Below are 22,359 nucleotides of genomic sequence, written 5' to 3' on the forward strand. Positions count from 1 at the left end.
GCTCCCAGCAGCACCCGCTCCCTGCAGGGCTGAGATCCCACACCAGGTTTTTTCCAAGGGAGGAGGAAATGTTTTGCCCAAGGTCACTCAGCAAATTCGTGGTCTCTTCCTCTGTCCCTACCCCAGGGCTGCGGGAAACCAGCCCTGGCCACATCCTTTCTTGAGATCCTTATCAGGAATTTTCCACAGCTGCCCAGGGGCAGGCATGTGGGAATGGTGTGGGGGATGCTGGGAAGCTGATTTCTGCCGGTCAATGGCAGTTTAAGGGCCCCAGGGCGATAAGATCTGCTCCCCATCAACTCCCTGCCAGCCCCAAGGGAGGGAATGAGAACTCAGCAGGCAGGGGACCCACAAGTCCTCTCCCCCCAAGACCAGGGTGGAGCCTGCCCAGAAGGTACAAAATTGACGGAGCCTGGAGTCCTTGGCCTGGAGTCTTTGCTTTCTGGCTCTTAGCCCTTCCGCTGCTGGCATGGGGCTAGGGACAGGTCCTGAAGAGGGAGGGGCTGGAAGTCCGGGGAAGGAGGGTGGGTGAGCCGAGGTGTTACCAAGAACCGGGAAGATGCGTTACAAACTTCACGTGGTGAACATGAACTTTGCAAAAAGGCGCACTGTGCTCGTGACCTTGTGTCATGGAGGTCTGGTCTGGGTTTCCTGTGCTCACCTCTTAACGGCCAACTTGAGGCAGGGTCCCGGGCCAGGGGACCCAGTGGAGCCTTTGTATGACCTCCTTTGGGAAGATTTTGTCAGCCCTGGTGTCCACAGCAGCTGCCCTTGGCCTCCTTGGCCCTGGGTCGCCTCATTGTATATTCAACAAGCATTTATGGAGCTGGTCTAGTTGCCGGGATTGTCACCGAACACAACAGGCCAGGTCCTAGCGAGCTGGATGAATCCTTGCTAGAAAGTGCGCCAAGGTGTGTGCACTCCTCTGTGATTCTGTGGGCCTCCTGGATCCTCATCCTGCAGAGTGACCCCCTGATCCAGTGACTCCAACATAGTCCCAGCACACCCACCTGCCCCTTCTGCCTGCCCCATGGCCAGGCGCGCCCATCCTGTGCCTCTCTGGCCCAGGGCAGCAAGGGGCAGCACGAGCCTCTCTAAGTTCCAATCAGTTCATGCAGCTCATGGGGCTCAGAGTCCCTGGGAGCGGGGTGAGGAAGGGAAGGAAAGCGTGTCCCTCTGTCTTCTCCGGGGGATAAATGGAGCCTGAGTATGAGCAGAGCTTAGGTGACAGAGCAGGCAGTGGCCTTCTGGCCTCCCTCTGTCTCCTGTCTCTGGTAGGATCAGCTCATCCTCAGGTCAGGGGCCCCCTCCTCCAGGAAGTCTTCCTTGGCTGTCCCCACCCTGACCCTCCTCCAAGACCTGTCTCATTGCTGTGCTAGCAGCACAGCTGGGCTGGACCATATCCATGTCCAGTGCCTGCACTAACTCCACAGAACAGTGCCCTGTCCATGTCCCAGGCTCCCACCTCCGTCCATGAGGATGGTCAGTAAGGGTTTGTTGGAGAGGTGAACAAAGATCAACGGTTTTCTTGGGAGCAGAGAGCCCCGCCCCCTTCAGAAGCAGGCGGAGACAGGTCGAGCTCAGGGCCCCCACCAGGGAGGGCTCTAAGGTCAGTACCTGTGGGCAGAAGGAGGGAAGTAGCACCAGGCAGAGGAGAAGCGGGCTGCCGTGTAGACGCCACGCCTCAGCTGACCTGAGGGGAGCTGGGTGTCCTGGAGGGAACCAGTGCAGGGAGCCAGACCTTTCTGCCCCACATCCGTCAGTCACTGGATGCCCTCCTCTTGGGGGAAACGTAGCCATGGGGGAGGGGAAGCAGTGGGGTGGACAGTCCTGCAGCAGCTGGAGAAATATGTCCTTCATTTCTGGGGACGCACCAAGCCTCCATCTATCTCATCTCTTAAAACCCTGATCCAATCTTTCAACCCTCTGCAGCTCAAATTCAACCACTGTCCGCCCACGGTGGGCCTCAGGTGTCCCTGGTGACCAGGGCTTGCTTCCGTTGCCAATGTGCATCTAAGGTGTGGCCTCAGGGGACTGGCAAAACTGGACCCAGCCTGGCCCAGCCTGGCGCACCTCCCCCCTCGGTGGGGAGGCTTTGGGGAGGGAAGTGCTGGCTCTCCGGCTCCCACCTGTGCCCTGCAGGCAGCACCCAGGGAAGTGTGCCTCTGTGGTTGATGCTGACCAGCCCCAAGCCCTCAGGGCGCATGTGTCTGCTGGTGGCTGTAGGTGGTGGGGCTGCTTGCACACAATGACTTCTGGATGCTAAGACGTCTGTGGAAGGACAGACTTTGGTATTTGGAGCAGGGAGGCTTCTGTCTCACATTCATTTAAATGTTCCACTCATGTATTAAGAATATTAAATACATCAAAATAAATATCACGCCCCACAACGAGAGGTTTGTGAGCCTGCTTGGTGGGATTCTCAGACCCCCAGGCCATCTCTAGGTCCCCCCAGGGTCCTCTCTGGTGGTTGCTTGCTCCTTCCTTGGTCCTGGCTGAGGATCTCAGTGCCCCCAGACTCCAAAGAGCTGCCCCAGGACTCAGTGGGTATCTCTGGGTGGCCCCGTCCTGCTGGTCTGGGGCGGGGCCCTGTGTCCATGGTGGAACGGTGGCCGGGGCGGCAGTGGGCACATGCTCCACCTCCCACCCTGTCTGGGGACCCTGCTGGCCAGCTGAGGGCGGTTTGAGCCAACCTCCCCGCCCTCTCCCTGCCACGGCCCAGCCTATAAAGCCACCCCATTTGTCCTTGCCGACCCTGGACCCCTCCCTGAGACCCAGAGCCACAATGGCCCAACTGCCCACCATGGAGACGCCCGGGGACCCTGCTCTGTGCAGAGGGCGCTTCACCATCAGCACACTCCTGGGGGGCGATGAGCCCCTGCCACCAGCAGCCTATGACAGTAGCCACCCCAGCCACCTGACCCATGGCAGTACCTTCCACATGCGCACCTTTGGCTACAACACCATGGATGCAGTCCCTGCCTATGAGCACTACGCTGACAGTGCTCTGCCCGGGGAGCCCCGGAAGGTCCGGCCCACACTGGCCGACCTGCACTCCTTCCTCAAGGTAAGGGCCGTCTCTCAGAAGATGAGCCATTTCCCTGCTGTGTGACCTTGACCCAGTTACCTAACATCTCTGAGCCTCAGTTCTGTCACCTGTGCTGTGGGGAAGGATAAGTGTCTTCCTCAAAGTCAGAGAGGTCCAAAAGAAATAGTGGGAGAGAGGGGGGTCGTGAAGCTCAGGGTGCATATTCTAATTCATCTTGTCCAGTCACTGGCCACCGAAAGAAGGGTAGGCTGCCTAGGGAGGAAATGGGCTTCCAGTCCCTGGAGGCACTCAGAGGGAGTTTGTGCAGCCTGGGAAGTGGGACAGGCAAGGGTGGAGGGCTGAGAGCTGGGCTGTCCATCCCTGTGGGGTGTCCCTTTTCCCATCTGACAATTGGGCAGAATCATTCTGGTTCTGGGCTGAGACTTGCTCAACTTGCAGGACTCCTTCTGTCCCCAGAGCAAACCTCCATCCTGGCCTCCGAGGTGGAGGCCCCATTGTCCCATGCAGGGCCTCTGAGTGGGGGGCTGGGAAGAAAAGCCCAGAGAAGAGCTGCCAGAGGGGGCACAAGCTAGGGGACCTACCTTGCCCTGGATAAGTGGTTTCACCTCCCTGGGGTAACAGTAGCCCAGCCCTAGGCTGTGTGCAGTCTGCTCTGCCCCAAGGCCACTGCTCCCCAGCGGAGAGGAGGTGCCACCACCGACAGGCGTCCAGAGCTTCCAGGGCTGGTGGCTCCTCCTCTGTTTGGAGCTTTGTAAAATCCGGGGAGCAGCTCTGTGTGCAGTGAGCCGTGCTGGGGGCTGCTGGCCTGTGACACGTGGCGTGGTGGCACAGCTCGCTGCCCGCCTGACCTGTGGGCTCTGGGCTCCCAGCAGGAGGGCAGCCACCTGCATGCCCTGGCCTTCGACAGCCGGCCCAGCCACGAGATGACGGACGGGCTGGTGGAGGACGAGGCCCGCACCAACAGTGACAAGAGCCCCGGGGAGCCCGTGCGCTTCGGCTGGGTCAAGGGTGTGATGGTGAGTGGGGTGAGGGGGAGGGTGGAGCTCTGGGCCCCACACGTGAGTGGCAGCAGACCCAGGGCCCAGTCTGGAGCTCAGTTTCCCTATCAGGACAGTGACCTCAGTTTTTCTCTGGGTTTTCCTCCCCCCATTTCTGTCCCAGGTCCTGAGACGCAGATCTACACTTGGCCACAGTAGTCGTGTGGCCTTGGGCAAGTTACTTAACCACGAGGCCTCAGTTTCCTCATCTGTGAAATGAGCCTTAAATGAGAATGTGATCAAGGCCTGTGGGAGTTAGTAGGAAAAAACTGTGTCCCCAACATGCCACCAGATGGCAGCACGAACACAGGCCACAATCGTGGGTTTGGGGTTTTGATTTTTTCCCACTCCCCTTCCTGAGGAGGAAGGAAAGGTTGCTGCAGATGCAAGATAACCACGTTGACTTTCCCTTGGAGGACACTACGGGCTCTGCAGAGGGGACCACACGGGGTCTACAGGAGAAAGTTCTGGCCTGGCGCTGGGGGCGGCAGGCCAGGTTCTCCTCTTAACCCTGCCCACTGTCACTGGCTGTGAAGTTCTTTCTCCATCTAAACCCCAAGCCCTCCTCCGACCCCCAGAGAGGTTCAGAGCCTGGGTCTCCTTCCTGAGCTGGGTCGGCCAGAGCCTGGTGTGGTCCTCTTTAGCATCTCGGAGCAGAGAGAGGACCTGGGAAATCTCCCCAGTTGTACAAACTGCATGTCCCTACCCGCCCTGCAACCTGGTGGAACCGAAGACGTACCAGGCGCTCCCACCTGGAACTTGGGCCTCCATGGGGGCCTCTGGCTGGGCTTTAAATCTCAGCTCCTGCTGCGGAGGTCACCGCAGCAGGAGCTTTGATTTCTGTTGTGAGCGGGAAGCAATTCAGCCGCGTTCTCTGGGCTGGCCTGGAATGTCAATCCTGGGCCAAGAGCTGGCCACTGGGGCCAAGGGTGGGCTGGGGGGCACACGCTCCTGGGCTGGGGATAGGCGAGCGGCAATCATGCTGTAGGCCCTGATGGGTGGGGGACAGGAGTGGGCAAGAGGAAGGTGGATGTCCTCTCCTGCCCCTCTGCCCCACTGAACCTGCTGAGTGGGAAAAGCACAGGAGGGACGCAGGTGTCCTGCAGCCAGCAGCCCAGGGCCATGCCATGACCAGGGACAGGGATTCGTGTGTTGGGCCTTGGGGTATCAGCTCCCCAGGGTCCTCTGACCTCACTCTCCTCTCAGATCCGCTGCATGCTCAACATCTGGGGTGTGATCCTCTACCTGCGGCTCCCCTGGATTACGGCGCAGGCGGGCATTGGTGAGTGCCCCTCGGGGAAAAGGACCCGGAGGGAGTCCTGGTCCTCCACCTCCCAGGCCCCTTGGGAGCAGGCTTGAACATGTGCTGCAGAGACCACAGGCCAGGCATGCTCCTCCTTGGCACAGCCTTGGACCCCTTCAGGGACCAAAGCGTGGATGGCATGGCACAGACTCAACAGACCTGCAGCCAGCCGTCCCAGGGCTCACCCTGCCCGGCCTCAGTGAGTCACTTAACCTCTCTGAGCCAATTTCTACAGCACAGCATGCAGATTCGGGGCTTGCCTTTGGAAGACAGAGGTTCAGAAGCTAGTTCTGTACCATGCTGTGTGATCTTGGGCAAGTTTCTTAACCTCTCTGAGCCTTGGTCTCCTTATTAGCAAAATGGAGCTGGTGGTAGTACCTGTTGCAGAGCCACTGTGGGGTTTATAGGGTGCAGGAAGAGCAGCCTAGGATTTGGCACCCAGAGGTGCTCATCAAGGGGTATCGATCACTTCCTTAAAGGAAGTTGCCTGCCCTTTCCAACATAGCAATCCTTTCATGTGGATCATGAGCTCCCTGACTAGTCAGAATATGCCAGGAAGTAGAGACCCATTCTTCAGATGACAAAACCAAGACTCAGGAGGGAAGTGACTTGGGTGGCACTGAGTAGTAGGCAGATTCAGGTCCCCCCAGAGCTCCTCGCCTGGGAACCCCACTGAGCTCTGGGGCTCCCCCCCACAGTGCTGACCTGGGTCATCATCCTGCTCTCGGTCATGGTGACCTCCATCACAGGCCTCTCCATCTCGGCCATCTCCACCAACGGCAAGGTCAAGTCAGGTGGGTCCCGGGCTCCTCTTCTCGAAGGCTGCCCCAGTCCCCACCCTGGGAATGGACTCTGAACTGCTCCCCACCCATGGGATGCCCCAGGCTGCTCCTGAGGTTCCAGGTGGGGGTTCCAGGAGGGATGGCCTCGGTTACTCCTGCCCTGGGAGCCCCATGTCACCTCTCCTCAGCCTCGGCCTGCCCTAAGCACACCCCACCCCATCCCCCGGCTGACTCTTCTGGCCTCCTGGCTCCTGGCTCGGCCCTCCCTGCCAGGTGGCACCTACTTCCTCATCTCCCGGAGTCTGGGCCCTGAGCTGGGGGGCTCCATCGGCCTCATCTTCGCCTTCGCCAACGCTGTGGGTGTGGCCATGCACACGGTGGGCTTCGCAGAGACCGTGCGGGACCTGCTCCAGGTGAGGTGGCGCTGGACCCACAACCCCGCCTGGATCCTTCCTCCCCCCAGCCCAGTCTCACCCTTCAGGGACCACAGCCACGGTCTGTGACAATGATGATCTCATCAAACAAAGACCATCCCCACAAGTGCCCTCTTGGGGCATGTGCTGCCTTGGGGGCCACGTTGTCCAGGCCCATGCAGAGCCACCTTGGGGGACTGTGGGCCGGAAGGTGCTTGTATGGGATTTTGCTATCAGAGGGCACCCCACACAAAGGGGAGGGGTCTGGAGCAGTGGGGTGTTCAGAGGGCAGCCTGTGTCCCCTCCCCAGGAGTACAGCACACCCATCGTGGACCCCATCAACGATATCCGCATCATCGGCGTGGCCACCGTCACGGTGCTGCTGGCCATCTCCCTGGCTGGCATGGAATGGGAGTCCAAGGTAAGGAAGGCCCGGGGGAGAGGGGCTGGAGAGAAGCAGGTCAGCCCTGGCTCTGGCCCTTCTTATCTGTATTAGCTGGGCTCCAAGTTCTGCTGCTATGACAAAGAGACCCAAGTTAGCAGTGCCTCCAACAAGAGGGACTTTGATTCTCTTTCATGCAACAGTCCAGGTGGACATGGTCCAGGGCCAGCAGGGAGGCTTCCACGGGGGTAGTTGGACCCCCAGACTCCTCCCCTCTGTGGCCTCTGCATCCCTGGAGAGTGGCTCTCCTGGTCCATGGTGGCTGCCCTCACACTGCCCACAGTCCAGGCAGAGGGAGGGGGAAGAAGGGCGAGATGGAAGGGAAGAGCCCCTTCCCTTCCTTGATGGCTCAAGCTGAGAGCTGCCCCTGTTGCTCCTGTGTGGCCAGAACCTGGCCTCAGGCCACGTGCAGCTGCAAAACAGGCTCATTTGAGTCTCATGTCCAACCATGAGTCAGAGGCTCAGTATATGAAATAAGGAAGTGTTGGGTTACATCCTGGGACTCAGCCAGAAGGGGCCCACAGGCAAGGCAGGACCCCGCCCTGGGCCTCCTGTCTGTGGCCCTCTGATCCCTTTCTCCAAGCACCAACTTAATCCCAGATCAGGCTCACTCATCCTTCTCCTTTATGCATCTGCTCAAAAGTCTTCTTGAGCCTGGTGCAGTGGTGCACGCCTGTAATCCCAGGACTCGAGAGGCTGAGGCAGGAGGATCACAAGTTCAATGTCAGCCTCAGCAACTTCGCAAGGCACTTAGAAACTAAGTGAGATTCTGTCTCAAAATAAAATGTAGAAAGGGCTGGGGATGTGGCTCAGGGGAGAAGCATCCTGGGTTCAATCCCTGGCACCAAAAAAAAAAAAGTCTTCTCCTTGGCGTCACTTCCCCAGGCCACCTTGCTCAAGTAGCCCCAACTCAGTCCCATCACACTCCTGTTTCTGCTCTAAATTCATCCCACCCATCAGCCAAGACAAGAGGCCGGGGCCACCTTGCCCGCTGCTGTATCCCAGCTCCTCCAACAGGCCTACTGTGGAATGGCCGGGAGTGGCCAGGAGTGTCTGCCGGGGTGAGGGGTGGGCACATCCCCCCGTGGGGCCCCCGGAAGATGCGGAACTGCAGTCTCACCTCGAGGTCCTTCTCCCCCAGGCCCAGGTGTTGTTCTTCCTTGTCATTATGGTCTCCTTTGCCAACTACTTGGTGGGGACCCTGATACCCCCATCAGAGGACAAGGCCTCCAAGGGCTTCTTCAGTTACCGGGGTATGTGAAGTTTGGGGTCCCTGGCCATGGCTCTGGGGACGGGGACAGTTTGTCCACAGACCTGGCCCACTGTGGGGCACCAGGAGGACGGGCTCCCCTTCGCCCTCAGCTAGAAGCTGCTGGGGAGTCGACGGCCTGCCTGGCTAATCCTATACAGCCCCGCGGTCCAGGCAGCCCTGACTCAGGGTTGTGTTCCAGGGGACATTTTTGTTCAGAACTTGGTGCCCGACTGGAGGGGCATTGATGGCAGCTTCTTCGGGATGTTCTCCATCTTCTTCCCCTCGGCCACCGGGATCCTGGCAGGGGCCAACATCTCTGGGGACCTCAAGGTGAGCAGAACACCTGTCCCTCCTGCATCCCAGCACTTCAGGGGGCTGTGAGGACAGTCTTGCTCCCTGTCCCAGCAGGATCTGCTGCCGGGCGTGGAGGTTGGCATGAGCCGGGGCAGGGAAGGGGGTCAGAGCTTCAATCAGCGCAGCCCAGTTCTACTTGGTCCAATCCAAACCAGTCCCCTTCTATTCTATTCTGAGGCTGTTGTTCATACACCTGGGCTTGAGACCTGTGCAACACCCCAGTATGTGCTGGTCCCCCGCTAGTTCCTGGGTCTCTGGGCCTTAGGGAAGACCCGCCCAGCAGCCACATTCTGAAACTCAGTCTTGAATGTGCACACCTGTGCTGGGCTGACCTCCCGGGATCTCTGCAGCTCCTTGGCCTGGTGATCCAGGCTCCAGGCACCTGTCCAGCCTCGTCCCCAAATGCTGATACTGTCCCCGTGACCCTTGCTCTGCCCCAGGATCTGCTGCTCTCAGCCCCACTGCCCACGTGGTTTTGACTGAGCTGGACTCTCCACCTGGGGATCCCTGGCCTGTTTTTTCACCTCCCAAGTTTCCGTTTGTCTTTCAAACATCTCCTCTGACTCTCTGGCAGTTCTCCCAGGGGTCGTGGGTCTCCTAGAATAACGTCGTCCACCCATCCGTGTATCCCTGTTCCCAGCTTTCAGTCAGACTGTTTGTTAATTGAATCGTGGTGGAAGGTGGTGTGGGAGGAGAAGTTTGAAGCCATACTGTGGGGAGGACAGAGGATGTCAGCAGAGACTCCAGGAAACCTTCTGGGTAGAGCAGGGGCTGGGGCTGGGCTTTCAAAGCCGAGAAGTGGCGGCGGAGGGGCAGGGAGCTCTGCCGGCAGGAAGATCCAAGGAGATGGTGTGCAAGAGGAGGGTGACCGGCGGAGGCTGGTGCCCTGCTGGAAATCAGTCACCCTCCCTGCAGTCTGCAGCCCCCAAAGGGTTCTTGAGTGGATTAAGACAATCCTCAGGTCAACCCGGCTCTAACTGGCTATGCCCCGGGCGTGTACCGTGGGGCTAGATGTGGGAGCGCTTGTCCAGCCCTCTCCTTCCCCTGGACAGCAGCCAGCAGAGGCCTGGTCAGCCTGCCCTGAGCTCCCTGCAGAGGTCTCGCCTGTGCTCAGATAAAGCAGTTCATCTAGCTGCTTTGTCAAGCTTCTCGGTTACTGAGTGGCCCAGGGTGCAGGCAGTAGGGCCGGGCCGCTGCCCCTGAGCTGTCCCAAGTGCTGCCAAGCCTTAAAAGGGACACTGGCTCCTGGTTCTGCTCATTCAGCAGCAGAGGTCCCATTTATGGCCTCCCTGTGGGACTTTAGGGAGTGTCCCTACAACTCCCAGATGTAAAGGGGGCAGGGCAGGGTGGCAGCGCCTGGCCTCAGGAGGACGTGCTAAGAGCTAGCTGCAAACATTGTCACTTCCTGATGCCACAGACAAGCAAGCCCTCAGAGAGGTGCAGCGGTGGTCCAGGCCACACAGACAGCACGGACTCTGGAGTGCCAGTCTGTAGAGCAGAGCCCCAATTCAATCACAATCATTTTGTCTCTCGACAGACATTTTTTGTGCTGTTCCAAGACCTGTCCATGTGTGGGATGCTGCCCATTTAGGGTCCTTGCTGGGGCAGGTGGTTTTTTGTTTCATAGATGAGGAAACTGGGGCTCAGAGACATGAAGGGGCTTCTCCCAGGTCACACAGCTAGGACGGGACAGGCTGGGACGTGGACCCACCTGTGCCTGACTTGTGAGCCACCCCTGAGATCTCAGACTGAGACATGGGTGTGGGTGGGGGGTGAGAATACAAAAGTGTCTCCTCTCACAGTTCAGGAGTCTAGAAATTGAAAACCAAGGTCATGACAGGGCCACGTTCTATGTGAAGGCCCCGGGGAACTTCCTGTCCTCATCCTAGCTCTGGTGGCCCCTGACCATGGCATTCCCTGACTTGGAGTTCCTCGCTCTAGGCTCTGCATCCCTGATTATGTGGCCGTCTCTCCTCTGTGTCTCTGGGTCTTTTCCTCCTCTTTTCCTCCGTTACTGCATCTGAGGCCACTGTAATCCAGCCTGACCTCACCTCAGCTAATCACACCTGCAAAGGGCTTGTTCCCAACAAGGCCATGTTCTGAGGCTCCGGGTGGATGTGAATTTGAGAGACATGAAGGGGCAGCTGGCCTGGCCTCTGGGGCCAGGACTCCATGTGCAAGACCCAGTCAAGCCATCCAGATATTGGGTCGGGCTGGCAGGACCAGGGCTGCAGAGCCCCCAGATCAGAGCCCCCAGCAGTGACCAGACCTGGAGGCCCTGAGACGCCAGCCTCCCTCTGGGCCTCCCCTCCCCTTTGCCCTGGCCTACCACACCCTTCCTCCTCAATTTGACTTGTCTCTACTCTCTGGTTCTAATCTCTGGTTGCATTGTTGACAGGGCAAACTGGGGAGGTCCCAAGTAGGCAGACCTGACACCCGCCCCGCTCTGTGTCTGGAGCAAGGAGCTGGTTTTGAAGTCACCGTAACAGTCCCAGCCTCTTGTGCTCTGGATCAGTGGGCAGATCCTGAAGCTGTGGACCCCAGTGTCAGGGTCAGGATGGAGCCACCAGAAGCTCTATGACTGGGTCCCCTCACAACCCTGCCCTCAGTTCCCCAGGACCCAGGTGCAGGGGCGCAGGCCACTTCTTAGGAAATTATGTTTGAGAAAGTGCCTGGGAGCGGGACCGCGCAGGGGAATCCGTCCCCACTGTTAGGAAAACGCCAGCAGGAGGCGGGAGTCTGGGGCTTGTCCTCACTCCTGTTTACTGTCGTGGAACAGGACAAATCAGTCACACAGGATGTCACATATGGTGGCAGCTGGTGGAGCTGGGCCGGGTCAGGAGCTTGGTGTGGGTCCACTCATTTTCTCATGTGTTACAGACGAGGCCAGGCGTGGAACAGTAACCACTGCCCAGCCGGTCACCTGGAGTCCACTCCAGGCAGGCTCACCCAGGGCCTGCCGTCCTGGCCCCTCCTCCCGTATAGCCAGGGTCCTCCAAGCCCAGGTGTGGAGCTGTGGGATCTTTTGTCCCATCCTGTGCTCCCTGTGTCTTAGATGTGGCCCTGTCCCCTGATTGAGGTCACGTCCCTCCTGTGTGAGTCCTCAATCCCAGGTGTCTCTCTGTTCTGGAAGGGGGCTCTGAGAGGCCAAGGTCAGGGGTTGACCTTGACAAAGGGTGGGGCTGCCTGACGCACCCCTCCTGCTGCAGGACCCTGCTGTGGCCATCCCCAAGGGCACGCTCATGGCCATCTTCTGGACCACCGTCTCCTACCTGGCCATCTCAGCCACCATCGGTGAGTGGCTTGCTAGCTGGTTGGGGCAGGGAGGACCCTGGTGCCACCCTGCAGTGTTGGTGAAGCCCAGACACTGGAGGGGGCCCCAGGGTGGGGTCTGACCCTAACAGGAAGACATGGCAACCCAGGAAGTGGGTCCCTGAGTCCTACCTCTGGGGCATCTGTCACCTTGGCAGTGACCAGAGCAACTTCATAGCGACTGGGGCCAGGCCAGGTTCTTCTGGTCCCGTCAACATTAAGGTTCTGGACTTGCGAGGGTGAAGACCCTGCAGGACCAGTTGTGCTCTGAGCCTCGGGTGGCGCTGGTGGTGATGATGCTAGCAAGTGACTTGCCACTGCCCAGCCCTTTTCTTGGCTCACCACACTTCATCTGGTCCCAAAGGAGAAAATAAGGGGCTCAGAGAGGTGGAGGGACCTGCCCAAGGTCACACAGCCTCTGAGCAGTGGAGCCAAGCTTTGAATCCAGGCCAGGTCAATACCTTGAGCGGAAGCCCTCACAGAAGGAACCCTCATTCCCAGGGACCACCTGTGAGGCAGGTGTCCACACACGGCCAGGGGATTTGGCCTAGTTCATGACCACCCGGGGCTTGAGATCCAGGTCTGTGCTTTCAAGAGGACGTTGGGCAGAAGCTCTCTGTGCCTCTGTAAGACAGGAGGGACAGCGGAAGGGCGCACCGCTCTCCCAGGGTGGTCGTGAGGGGCTGAGTGCAGTGTCAGGCACATGGCGGTTCACCTAGGCCTTGGCTGTGCAGCCCCCTCCTCCTCCTCCCCCTCCTCCTGCTCCTCCTCCCCCACTCCCTCCTCCCACTCCTTCTCCCCCTGCTCCCCCTCCCCCTCCCTCATCTCCCCCTGCTCCCCCTCCCCCTCCCTCATCTCCCTCATCTCCCCCTGCTCTCCCTCCCCCTCCCCATCTCCCCCTGCTCCCTCTCCTTCTCCCCCTCCCCATCTCCCCCTGCTCCCCCTCCTCCTCCTGTGATAAAGGGAGAGCTGACCGCCCACAGCTTCTCATCCCTGCAGCCGTGGCCAGCATGCTGGGGGCAGGGGAGTTGGGAAGGGAGACCACCTCACACCCCTGCCTCCTCTCAGGCTCCTGTGTGGTGCGTGACGCCTCCGGGGACCTGAACGACACAGTGACCCCTGGCTCTGGTGCCTGTGAGGGGCTGGCCTGCGGCTACGGCTGGAACTTCACCCAGTGCGCCCAGCAGCACAGCTGCCACTACGGCCTCATCAACTACTATCAGGTACCCGCTCTGGCTCTGGGGGACCGCTGCTGGGACTGGACAGGTGGACAGGGGACGAGTGGGCCTCCTGTGCTCCCTGAGAGGGCACCGGGAGCCCCAGGTGAGGTAGGCCCTCATCCCTGCAGACCATGAGCATGGTGTCAGGCTTCGCGCCCCTGATCACCGCCGGCATCTTCGGGGCCACCCTGTCCTCTGCCCTGGCCTGCCTGGTCTCTGCTGCCAAGGTCTTCCAGGTGAGGCTGCAGAAAGGGGCCAAGGTAGGGACAGACTGGGCTGGAAGGCCCAGGAGGAAGGGTCCCTAGGTGATTGCTGGGGGGACTCTGAGGGGTCACGTGACAGGGACGTCTAGAGGAAGGAGAAAGGGCCAGGCAAAGGCTCCTGCAGGGAGCGGCCCCTCCCAGTGGGTGGCCTGAGGCTCACCTGCCCTCTGCCCGACCCCCTCGGTTTGGCCCTGGTCCTATCTCCATGGTGACGGGGAGGGCTCACCCATTTAGCAGAACTAGAAATGGGGACCCAGATTGAGGAGGTGCCCTCTGATACTACAGAGGGGACCAAGCAGGAGCTAGAGCCCAGAGGGCCCTGGGAGGACGGGGGGCACGTGGCAGCCAGGGAGTGGCCACGGTGTCCGGTGCCCGCAGTGCCTGTGCGAGGACCAGCTCTACCCACTGATAGGCTTCTTTGGCAAAGGCTACGGCAAGAACAAGGAGCCCGTGCGCGGCTACCTGCTGGCCTATGCCATCGCAGTGGCCTTCATCATCATTGGTAAGAGGCTGCCGAGCCCGGCTTCCCCCTCCCAGCCCGGCTCCTCTCCCTGCTTCTCCCCCAGCCAGGCCTGGTCAGTGAGCACCCAGAGAGGGGCGCTTTCTTTGCAGCTGGGCGTCCAACCTGGGGCACACCACACTCTGAGCCGACCTGGAGAATGGCCCCCGAGGGGGCTAGCCCCGCCTGGAAGGAGTCCCCCTCCTCCAGACAGTGAGTGTCCTGGCAGCTGGGATCCTCTTCCCCTGAATTCCCAAGCTTAAATGAACCCCCAGGCTGCCTTGGGAGCCAGGCCACTCTGACGGGTCCCTGACTGGAGCTGATACAAATGGCCTGGTCAGTGTCTTTGTGGGTTATGAGCTAGAAAAGCCACTTTCTTGGCCCTTGGGCTTCACAGTGGGAAACACCTGGTACATCAATCAGGTAGATCCACTTTTTGCCCTGGCTTTGCCATGTGGTGGCTGTGGGACCTTGGACACATGACTTCACTTCTCTGGGCCTTGATTTCCTCATCTGCAGAATGGGAGCAAGATTGTGTAACAGGTGTGCCACAGGTGGGCAGGAAGAGACTGTGAGTAAGCACAGCACAGCACACACACACTCATATGCACACTCACACACTCACACACACACGTGCACACACCCAGTACTTCCTGATCACTCAGCTAAGGAAACACCAGGAGAGAAGTGACCACACCCAGCATGGACAGTGGCCATGCGGGGATGTCCATAGTCCTTGCTCCCTATGCCGCAGCTTGTGGGGACCTTCCTGCCACAGCCAGACCCCTGCCTCCCAGCCTGGCCTCACCCATTACCAACCGGAGACCTGCCCTAACAGTCTGGTCACGGCTACCAAAGGGAAGCTTTCCAGATGCTCACCCTGGATCCTGGTGGCAGGTCGCACACACCCAGGGGATGGAGGAGTCTAGACAGGGCTGCCATCACAGAAGCCCACCCCTGCTGCCTGCTCACCCCGCCCCTGGCTTGGAGCCCATGCCTCTGCTCTGGGCGTCCTGGCTGGCTAAACTGTAGACCATGATCCCAGGTGCTCTGGGGCCAGGGATTAGATAGGATCATGGGCAGAAGGACCAACACATAAGAGGTGCTTGCCTTGTTTGGGGGATCCCCAGAGAGGCCCTGAGATAAAGCTTCATGTGCACAGGTTTATCTGGGGACAGTGACAGGGAAGGGGTGACAGTTCTCAGAGGTCCTGGGTGTATTCCTTACCGTAATTTGTGGTCAAAAATGTCCCAGCCACTGCCCCTGGTCATCCCGTAGCCTGACAGGAGCACTCCCACGCTGCCCTCGTCCACTTAAAAGTTGACAGCTTTCAGCTTAGAAGACTCCATCCCTTGGAGCTTCATAAGAGGAAGGACCCACTTCACAGATGAGAAGGTTGAGACTGACGGAGCCGAGCAGCCTGCCTGGGGTCCCATCTCTGAGGGAGGGTGCCAGGTGGCAGGTGGGGTTGCCCGACAGATGGTCCTTTCTCCCTGGGTCCCTGAAGCCGAGCTCAACACCATCGCGCCCATCATTTCCAACTTCTTCCTGTGCTCCTACGCCCTCATCAACTTCAGCTGCTTCCACGCCTCCATCACCAACTCACCGGGTGAGCGAACCCTGCGCCCTGCACCCAGAGGTGCCCGAGGGCTGGGGGTGGAGGTGGGCTGGCAGGCGGGCAGCCCCGGGACCCTCTTCAGGTGGAATGGTAGAGAAAGAGCTTCCTCTACCAGCACCAGCAAGGAACCTCATCCCCAGAGAGGGAAGGGAGAACTTCCCGAAGTCAGACAAGGTCGTCACATACAGTGCTGTAGGTTGCGCACTGCACAGCTCTGGTTACACGGCTCATATCCCGGCAATGGGTTTATATGTTTTCAATGAAAAACTGCTGGCAGATGGCAGTAAAGAGAAGTAAAGAGGAAGCCCATTTAGCCCCAAATTGCCAACTTTTACATCACCCACAAGTGCATGGTGCCCTGGGGCAGCTCTCCACTAGCAATGGTTCTGGCCTGGGGGAAGGGGTGTCAGGCAGAACCATGCCTCCCCCTCCCTCTGGCCTCGGGAGCCTGGGGAGCTGGCACCCTTGCTGATGTCGGATGTCCTGTGGCCGGAGTTGGCCAGAGTTGGATGCCTCCTCCCCGGTGGGCAGGCGTGCAGTTCTCCCCAGAGCCTCCAGGCCCAGCCAGGGAGAAAGGCCGGTGGGGCCCCTTGAGTCCCTGGCTAGCAGGCACAGTCTGGGACCCAGGCCTTGGGCACCCGGACGACTGCTGCCCAGTGCTGCCCTGGAGGAGGCTCCTTAGTGCAGGGCATGCTGCTGAGCCCAGCCCCCGCCCAGGGTGGAGACCCTCGTTCCAATACTACAGCAAGTGGACGGCGCTGTTCGGAGCAGTGGTCTCCGTGGTCATCATGTTCCTGCTCACCTGGTGGGCAGCCCTCATCGCCATCGGCGTGGTCCTCTTCCTCCTGCTCTACGTCATCTACAAAAAGCCAGGTACGTGGGCACAGGCCATCTGCGCTCAACCCTGCCCAGGGCTGCGGCTTTCCAGGTCCCCCACGGGGCCAGGTGCCCTCTGCCCACCAGAAGCCCAGATCTCTACATTAGAGACCCAGGACCAGGGATCTCCAGCACAAAGGGTCCTGGGTGGGCTTGTAGGGCCTCCCACCTAGGCCTGAGGGGTGGCCAAGGGGTGACTGTTGGAAGGACAGGTGGACCCAGCCTGGACTTGGAGGTGTGTCCACATGCAAGCGGCGATCTGGGGTGACAGGGGTCCAGGAAACACAGCTCCAAGAGAGAAGTCTGCGCTTGCACCTGGGCTTTGGGGTCATGAGGTCTCTCAGGGCATGAGTCCGTCTCCTGGAGTTCCACACCTTGATGCATGGTGGGCCGCCAGCCCCGCACTCATTAGGCACCTAGCAGCCCCGCTGACCTGCCCTCCTGCCACAAATAGGTTTCCCCAGGGATTTTCTGATCTCGTTGTCACCCCACACTCCCTCCCTCAGAGGTCAACTGGGGCTCCTCGGTGCAGGCGGGTTCCTACAACCTGGCCCTCAGCTCCTCCGTGGGCCTCAACGAGGTGGAAGACCACATCAAGAACTACCGGTGAGCAGAAGTTCTGGGACCCACGGGGAGCTGGAGCCAGGGTCTCTTTGTTCTGTCCACCTCCATGGGCAGCTGGTCTGGGCAGGGCAGAGGAAGAACACTGGGTGGGGTGTTTGGTGACCTGAGCAACAATGACAACGTAGATGTAGTCCGATGACCTTCAAAAAAATCTGGACCCGACCTTGACCCAGAGTCAAGAAGAGGAGTTGGAAAGTGTGCAGGGTCTTGCCTGAGGCCACACTGGAGTTCAGGGTGACCTAGGAGGTGGCAGAGCTCCTGGGGCACCTGCCGTCAGCATCCCCGTGCACGCCCTCCTGAGCTCCTGCCCTTCCTGCTCCTCCTCAGCCCCCAGTGCTTGGTGCTCACCGGTCCCCCCAACTTCCGCCCGGCCCTGGTGGACTTTGTGGGCACCTTTACCCAGAACCTGAGCCTCATGATCTGTGGCCATGTGCTCATCGTGAGTGTCCCCTGTTGTGAGTGCCCTTGCGCTGCTGGGGGAGCCGCCTGGCTGGGGTGTCCATGCAGGGGGCAGGGGCAGAGGGGCGAGAGGCAAGCAGAGCCTGGCTGGGCGGCCTCTCTCTCGGGCTCCTCCCCGCCCACCTCTCCTCTCCTTCTCCCTCTCCCTGCCTGGTTTCTTCCCTCAACTCTGTAAAGGAGAACGGGCCTCCCCAGATGCTCCTGAGGCTGTGGGCCAGAGGGGGACCGTGGGCCAGGAGGGGGACTGGATCCCAGGGCAGAGGGGGACCGTGGGCCAGGAGGGGGCTGTGGGCCAGGAGGGGGACCGAGGGCCAGGTGGGGGACTGGTTCCCAGGCCAGAGGGCGAAGGCAGCCCCTGATATCACCTGCACCCCCCCCCCCGCCCATAGGGACCCCGAAAGCAGAGGATGCCCGAGCTGCGGCTCATTGCCCAGGGGCACACCAAGTGGCTGAACAAGAGGAAGATCAAGGCCTTCTACTCTGACGTCATCGCCGAGGACCTCCGCAGCGGCGTGCAGATTCTTATGCAGGTGTGGCGGGTCTGCGTGCAGATTCTTATGCAGGTGTGGCGGGTCTGGGAGCCTCCCTGCGGGGCTTGTTACTTCAGGTGCACCCCGAAAGGCAGAGAACCCTGGGGATCTAGTGTAAGGCCTGTTTGCTGCAACAAGAAGCCCCCACCACCTTCTTGCACCTCCAGATCTACTTTCACGGGTGGGCACGTTCTGAGCCTTGGGACTAGGGCAACTGATATGGAAGCCTGTAGGGGTTCTGTGACCTTGGCCACTTGCTGTTTTTTGTTTTTTAGTTTTTTTTCTCAGGTATAATTTACATAAAGTAAAGTGAAAAACAGTTTAGTGAGAGACCAATAGTGTCCGTGGGTCTAGGCCCCACATGGTGCACCTGGCTGCCACTCAGCTCAAGATCTAGAGATCTAGGATGCCTTTGCTCAGGGTGCAGCTCCTGGGCAGAGCAGTTGCCCTGCATATGTACGAGGGAGGCCCCGGGTTCAATCCCCAGTACAGAAAAAAATAAATCTAGAACATTCCACTTGGCCATTCATTTACTGCTCAGTTTTCTTATGTAATATGAAACACAAAGATTAAATTATAACAGTTGCTAATTCTAAATCAACATATGAGCATCCTTCTCAATAGTTATAACTATTTTTTCAAAACAACAACAACAACAACAAAATAAAATGCCTGGGTCTTTTTGTGGGGTTATGAAAATACTCTGGAAATAGAGGTGATGGTTTTATGAATTTACTAAACATGGTGAATGTGCTAGATCCACTAAGCTGTACCTTTTGTATTTTGTTTTGGAGTTTTTTAAATTTTTCAAAATTTATGTTTTTGAATTGTACACTTAAAAATGCTTTTATTATGTGAATTTAACCTCAAAATTTTCTAAATCTTAAAATATTTTTTTAAAAAAGAAGAGAAGTAGAAAAGATGTGTGGATGAAATGACCCAGGAATACTCCAAATTTGACACGCAAACTCAAGTCTTGCACTAAGAGAAATAATCTTCTAGAGAAGCAGGACCCGGCGCATTCTCAGGGCTTGGGACAGTGCAGGCGGCTTGGCTCTGAGAAGGCCCTGGGGCCGCCCTGGCTGCAGCTCCACCCTCTGGGGCTGAGCCCAGGTGGACAGGCCCCTGAGGGGGGGATGCCTTTCCTGAGCCCCCACAGCATGGACAGAAGGCAGCTGGACTGAGAAAGCCCACCCTAGTCGCAGGACAGAGCCCCACCAGCTGCGAGACCTGCCCTCTAGCCCTGCCCATTTGACCAACACTCCCTCACACAGGCCGCAGGTCTGGGGAGAATGAAGCCCAACATCCTGGTGGTCGGATACAAGAAGAACTGGCAGTCTGCTCACCCAGCCACGGTGGAAGACTACATCGACATCCTACAGTGAGCCAGGGCATGGGCAGTGGGCCTGGGGTCTGCTGATTTGTGCCACTGGGGGTTCCTGGACCTGGGGAGTGGACCAGAACCAGTGGGGTCTGTAAGAAGTTGAGTCCACAATGTTCAAGGCTTAGGGAGGGTGAAGTTTGGCAGGGACCAGGCAGGTGTAGGACAGCAGGGAGCAGTGGGGACTGTGGTGAGCTGCTCTAGCCGATTGTACCCACACAGAAACGTGGGCCCCACCGTTGCCAGATCTTTAATATTTCAGAGTAGCTGGAAGTGCAGGTCTGAGCTCCACAGCCTCCGTGTGGGCTTCAGAAGGCCCAGAGGACTGTTAAAGAGATGGTGTCGCTGAGAAGGGAAGGGAAACCAGACCAGGACTGAACTCCCTGGGGATCTCAGAGTGGACTCCACCCCCTGATTCCTACAGCCTGAGGTCTTCGTTGCACAGAGGCCCGAGGCCTTGCGTTCCTTCAAGAGCCAAGGCTGAGAGCTGACGCCCTGGAACCCGCTCCCTGCTTCCCCGTCAGCTGTTGACTGGCTGCACAGCTCAGGGGACCCTCCCACTGCCTCTAATGAAATTGCAAGAGAAGGTGGTGGAGAAACTGTGCTAGGCTCCCCCGGCTCCAGTGTCCTAAGACAATCCCGAGAGTGTGAGTGGGACAGTCCAAGGACGCAGTGCTCGGCCCGCGGCCTCACACTGAAGTGGTGGGTTTTGCACAGTGTCAATAGAGCAATCAATCGGGCATGCGCAGGAGTCTTCTAGACACTCGTTATAACAGCCCACGGCTTGAGTGAGGCCTGTCCTGGGGGCACGCCTGCCCTTCAGTTCACAGTGACCAGCTGGTCCCTTCCTTGATTGTGTGCTTGTGGGCAAACCGTTCCATTTGTGTACCTGCAAGGTACATCCCCACCCTGTGGCAAACCTGTGAGGGTTCACCCAGCACTCCAGGGGGAAGCCAGGCCTGACTGAGTGTCCCCCAAGGGGTCCCTGGCAACTCTCCGGTTGTCTGCATACTTTACAGACAGGGAAACTGAGGCCCAGAGGGGACAAGGAGAACGGTGGGAAGCAGGGCCATCTTGGACACCTGGTCTCCCAGGAGCCAGGTCACCTCCTGGGTGGGAGCTGGGGCTGAGCCGAGCCTGACCCCGCTCCTCCTTTCAGCGATGCCTTTGATTTCAACTACGGCGTATGTGTCTTGAGGATGCGCGAGGGGCTGAACATCTCCGAGACCATGCAGGCTCACGGTGGGTACACACAGCGCCGGCTCAGCACGCTGTCCCAGACCAGAAGGGGATCCCAGAAAGTTCTGGAACCCAAGTTCTTTAACCAGTACAAAGAAGAGAGGGATAATTTGTAAGGAACTAAAGGTCACAGGCTCATAGAATGTCGGCCCTGGATGGTCACTTAGAGACCATCAGGTTTCCAGGTGGGGAAACTAAGGCCCAGAGGGGGACGTGACTGTCCAAGAGGATGCTTCCACCTGGGCAGCTTGGAGCTCCCCCAGTGCTTCTGTAACCAGCCGGGAAAGAAAAACCTACTAGAAAACAGGAAAAGAGGGTGGAGGAGCTGTCCACATAAAGGCCTCGGGGTAGGAAAACTCTCACCTCAAGGCAGGGGAACCTGGATGTTTATGTCCTCCAAGGACACCTTTGGGGGCATGAAACAGGATTGTGTTTTCCATTTAAAAGTCCAACTCTGCAGACTCTGAATTACTAGTATTTAAAAGTGTAAAAGACATAAAATTCAGGGAGCCAGAGGGAGGTCAGAGCTGGGAGCCTGGTGGGTGGGACTCTGCATATCACTGAGGGCTGAGGGTGTACCTGGCCCAGGGAGCTGGCCAATAAATATTTATCCAACCAATAGTGACCAAGTCAGTAGCCATGCTCCTGTGCTGCTGTAGGCACTGTGGGTACAGCAAGGGCCAAACAAAGCCCCTGTCCCTGGGGCAAAGCAGATCTGTACAAGCGGACACTCGGTCATCTAGTGTCTGGCAGACAGCACAGGTGTCCAGGGGAGGCCTTTGGCCATGAGGGGCAGGGCTGGGGAAAGCTGCCCCCAGCACAGGGGCATCCTCACCCCCAGGTGGGCATGAGCTTAGTCTGTTGGAGGAGCAAGAGGGGCCAGGGCAGGGCCAGGGCAGAGGGAGCGGGTCTGGGTGTGGTGGGGCCGTGGGACTCTCCTCCCAGTGTTCAGGGAGCCCTGCTAGATGGAGAACCCAGGGGGCCCTGTTGAGGGAACCCTGCTACCCCAGATGCCCCCCTCTTTTACAGTTAATCCTGTGTTTGACCCGGCGGAGGACAGCAAGGGCACCAGCGCCCGCGGGGCCAGGCCATCTGTGTCGGGCACACGTCAGTCCCCACCCACTGGGAGGCTCAGGGTGTTCTGGCCTAGCAAGGATGCTAGTGGTGGCCACCTGGGGACTCGGTCAAAGGCGGATGGTTCTTCCTAGTGATAGCAGCGGCTGCCTAACTGGGCTGATGGGCATGGCCCCTATTCAAGAGCGCAGGTCCTGGTGGAGACGCTGGGCCTCCAGGACCCAGGTCCCTGCAAGGCCCCTGTGGGACCCGAGTGTAGGCTCAGGGAGGGGTAGAATGGCTGTCTTCCGCTGATGCCCTGGGAGGCCGGGGAAGCTGCCACAGGCACAGGGGACTCCTGTGGCGTTCCTGAGGGGCCCAGGAGAGTGTGCAAGAGTTGGAAGAGCCTGCTTCCTCCCAGAGGGCTACCCTGGAGGGCACGGGGTCCCCCTGGCTGGAGCCTGGGGATGGAGAAGCTGAGAAGCAGGGGGGGCATGCGGCAGCCTGTGTTCCCAGGGTCCCCACTCCTGGTCCGCCTGCCTGAGAATCCGAGTCCTGGCACCAGGAGGGAAGGGCACTGCCCCGGCCAGGCCTGCTCAGCTGCGTCTGCTGCTGCGGGCACAGTCTGGGCCTGAACGGCAAGCCCACATCTC

At 59.1% G+C, this 22,359-nt stretch overlaps 1 protein-coding gene across 5 annotated transcripts in view; it reads left to right on the forward strand.

Moving 5' to 3' along the window:
* Positions 1–2,785: 2,785 nt before the first annotated feature.
* SLC12A3 (solute carrier family 12 member 3) overlaps positions 2,786–22,359 on the forward strand; it is a gene marked incomplete at its 5' end in the record, with an annotated part of 32,299 nt that continues 12,725 nt past the window's right edge. For 2 of the 5 annotated variants that reach the window (XM_081274497.1, XM_081274499.1), the window contains 20 exons: positions 2,786–3,067; positions 3,922–4,065; positions 5,293–5,368; positions 6,088–6,183; positions 6,445–6,584; positions 6,895–7,005; positions 8,168–8,279; positions 8,478–8,608; positions 11,842–11,926; positions 13,013–13,167; positions 13,293–13,400; positions 13,806–13,929; positions 15,434–15,535; positions 16,262–16,417; positions 16,927–17,026; positions 17,372–17,483; positions 17,893–18,033; positions 19,308–19,414; positions 20,574–20,656; positions 21,683–21,760. In XM_081274497.1, coding sequence (XP_081130623.1) covers positions 2,786–3,067; positions 3,922–4,065; positions 5,293–5,368; positions 6,088–6,183; positions 6,445–6,584; positions 6,895–7,005; positions 8,168–8,279; positions 8,478–8,608; positions 11,842–11,926; positions 13,013–13,167; positions 13,293–13,400; positions 13,806–13,929; positions 15,434–15,535; positions 16,262–16,417; positions 16,927–17,026; positions 17,372–17,483; positions 17,893–18,033; positions 19,308–19,414; positions 20,574–20,656; positions 21,683–21,760 — 2,443 coding nt within the window. Of the gene's footprint in view, positions 3,068–3,918; positions 4,066–5,292; positions 5,369–6,087; positions 6,184–6,444; positions 6,585–6,894; positions 7,006–8,167; positions 8,280–8,477; positions 8,609–11,841; positions 11,927–13,012; positions 13,168–13,292; positions 13,401–13,805; positions 13,930–15,433; positions 15,536–16,261; positions 16,418–16,926; positions 17,027–17,371; positions 17,484–17,892; positions 18,034–19,307; positions 19,415–20,573; positions 20,657–21,682; positions 21,761–22,359 lie in introns of all 5 variants that reach the window. The other 3 variants (XM_081274498.1, XM_081274500.1, XM_081274501.1) reach the window with 3 other exon arrangements.

The sequence above is a fragment of the Spermophilus citellus genome (assembly GCF_964194105.1).
Source record: "Spermophilus citellus genome assembly, chromosome: 18".
Taxonomy (NCBI): domain Eukaryota; kingdom Metazoa; phylum Chordata; class Mammalia; order Rodentia; family Sciuridae; genus Spermophilus; species Spermophilus citellus.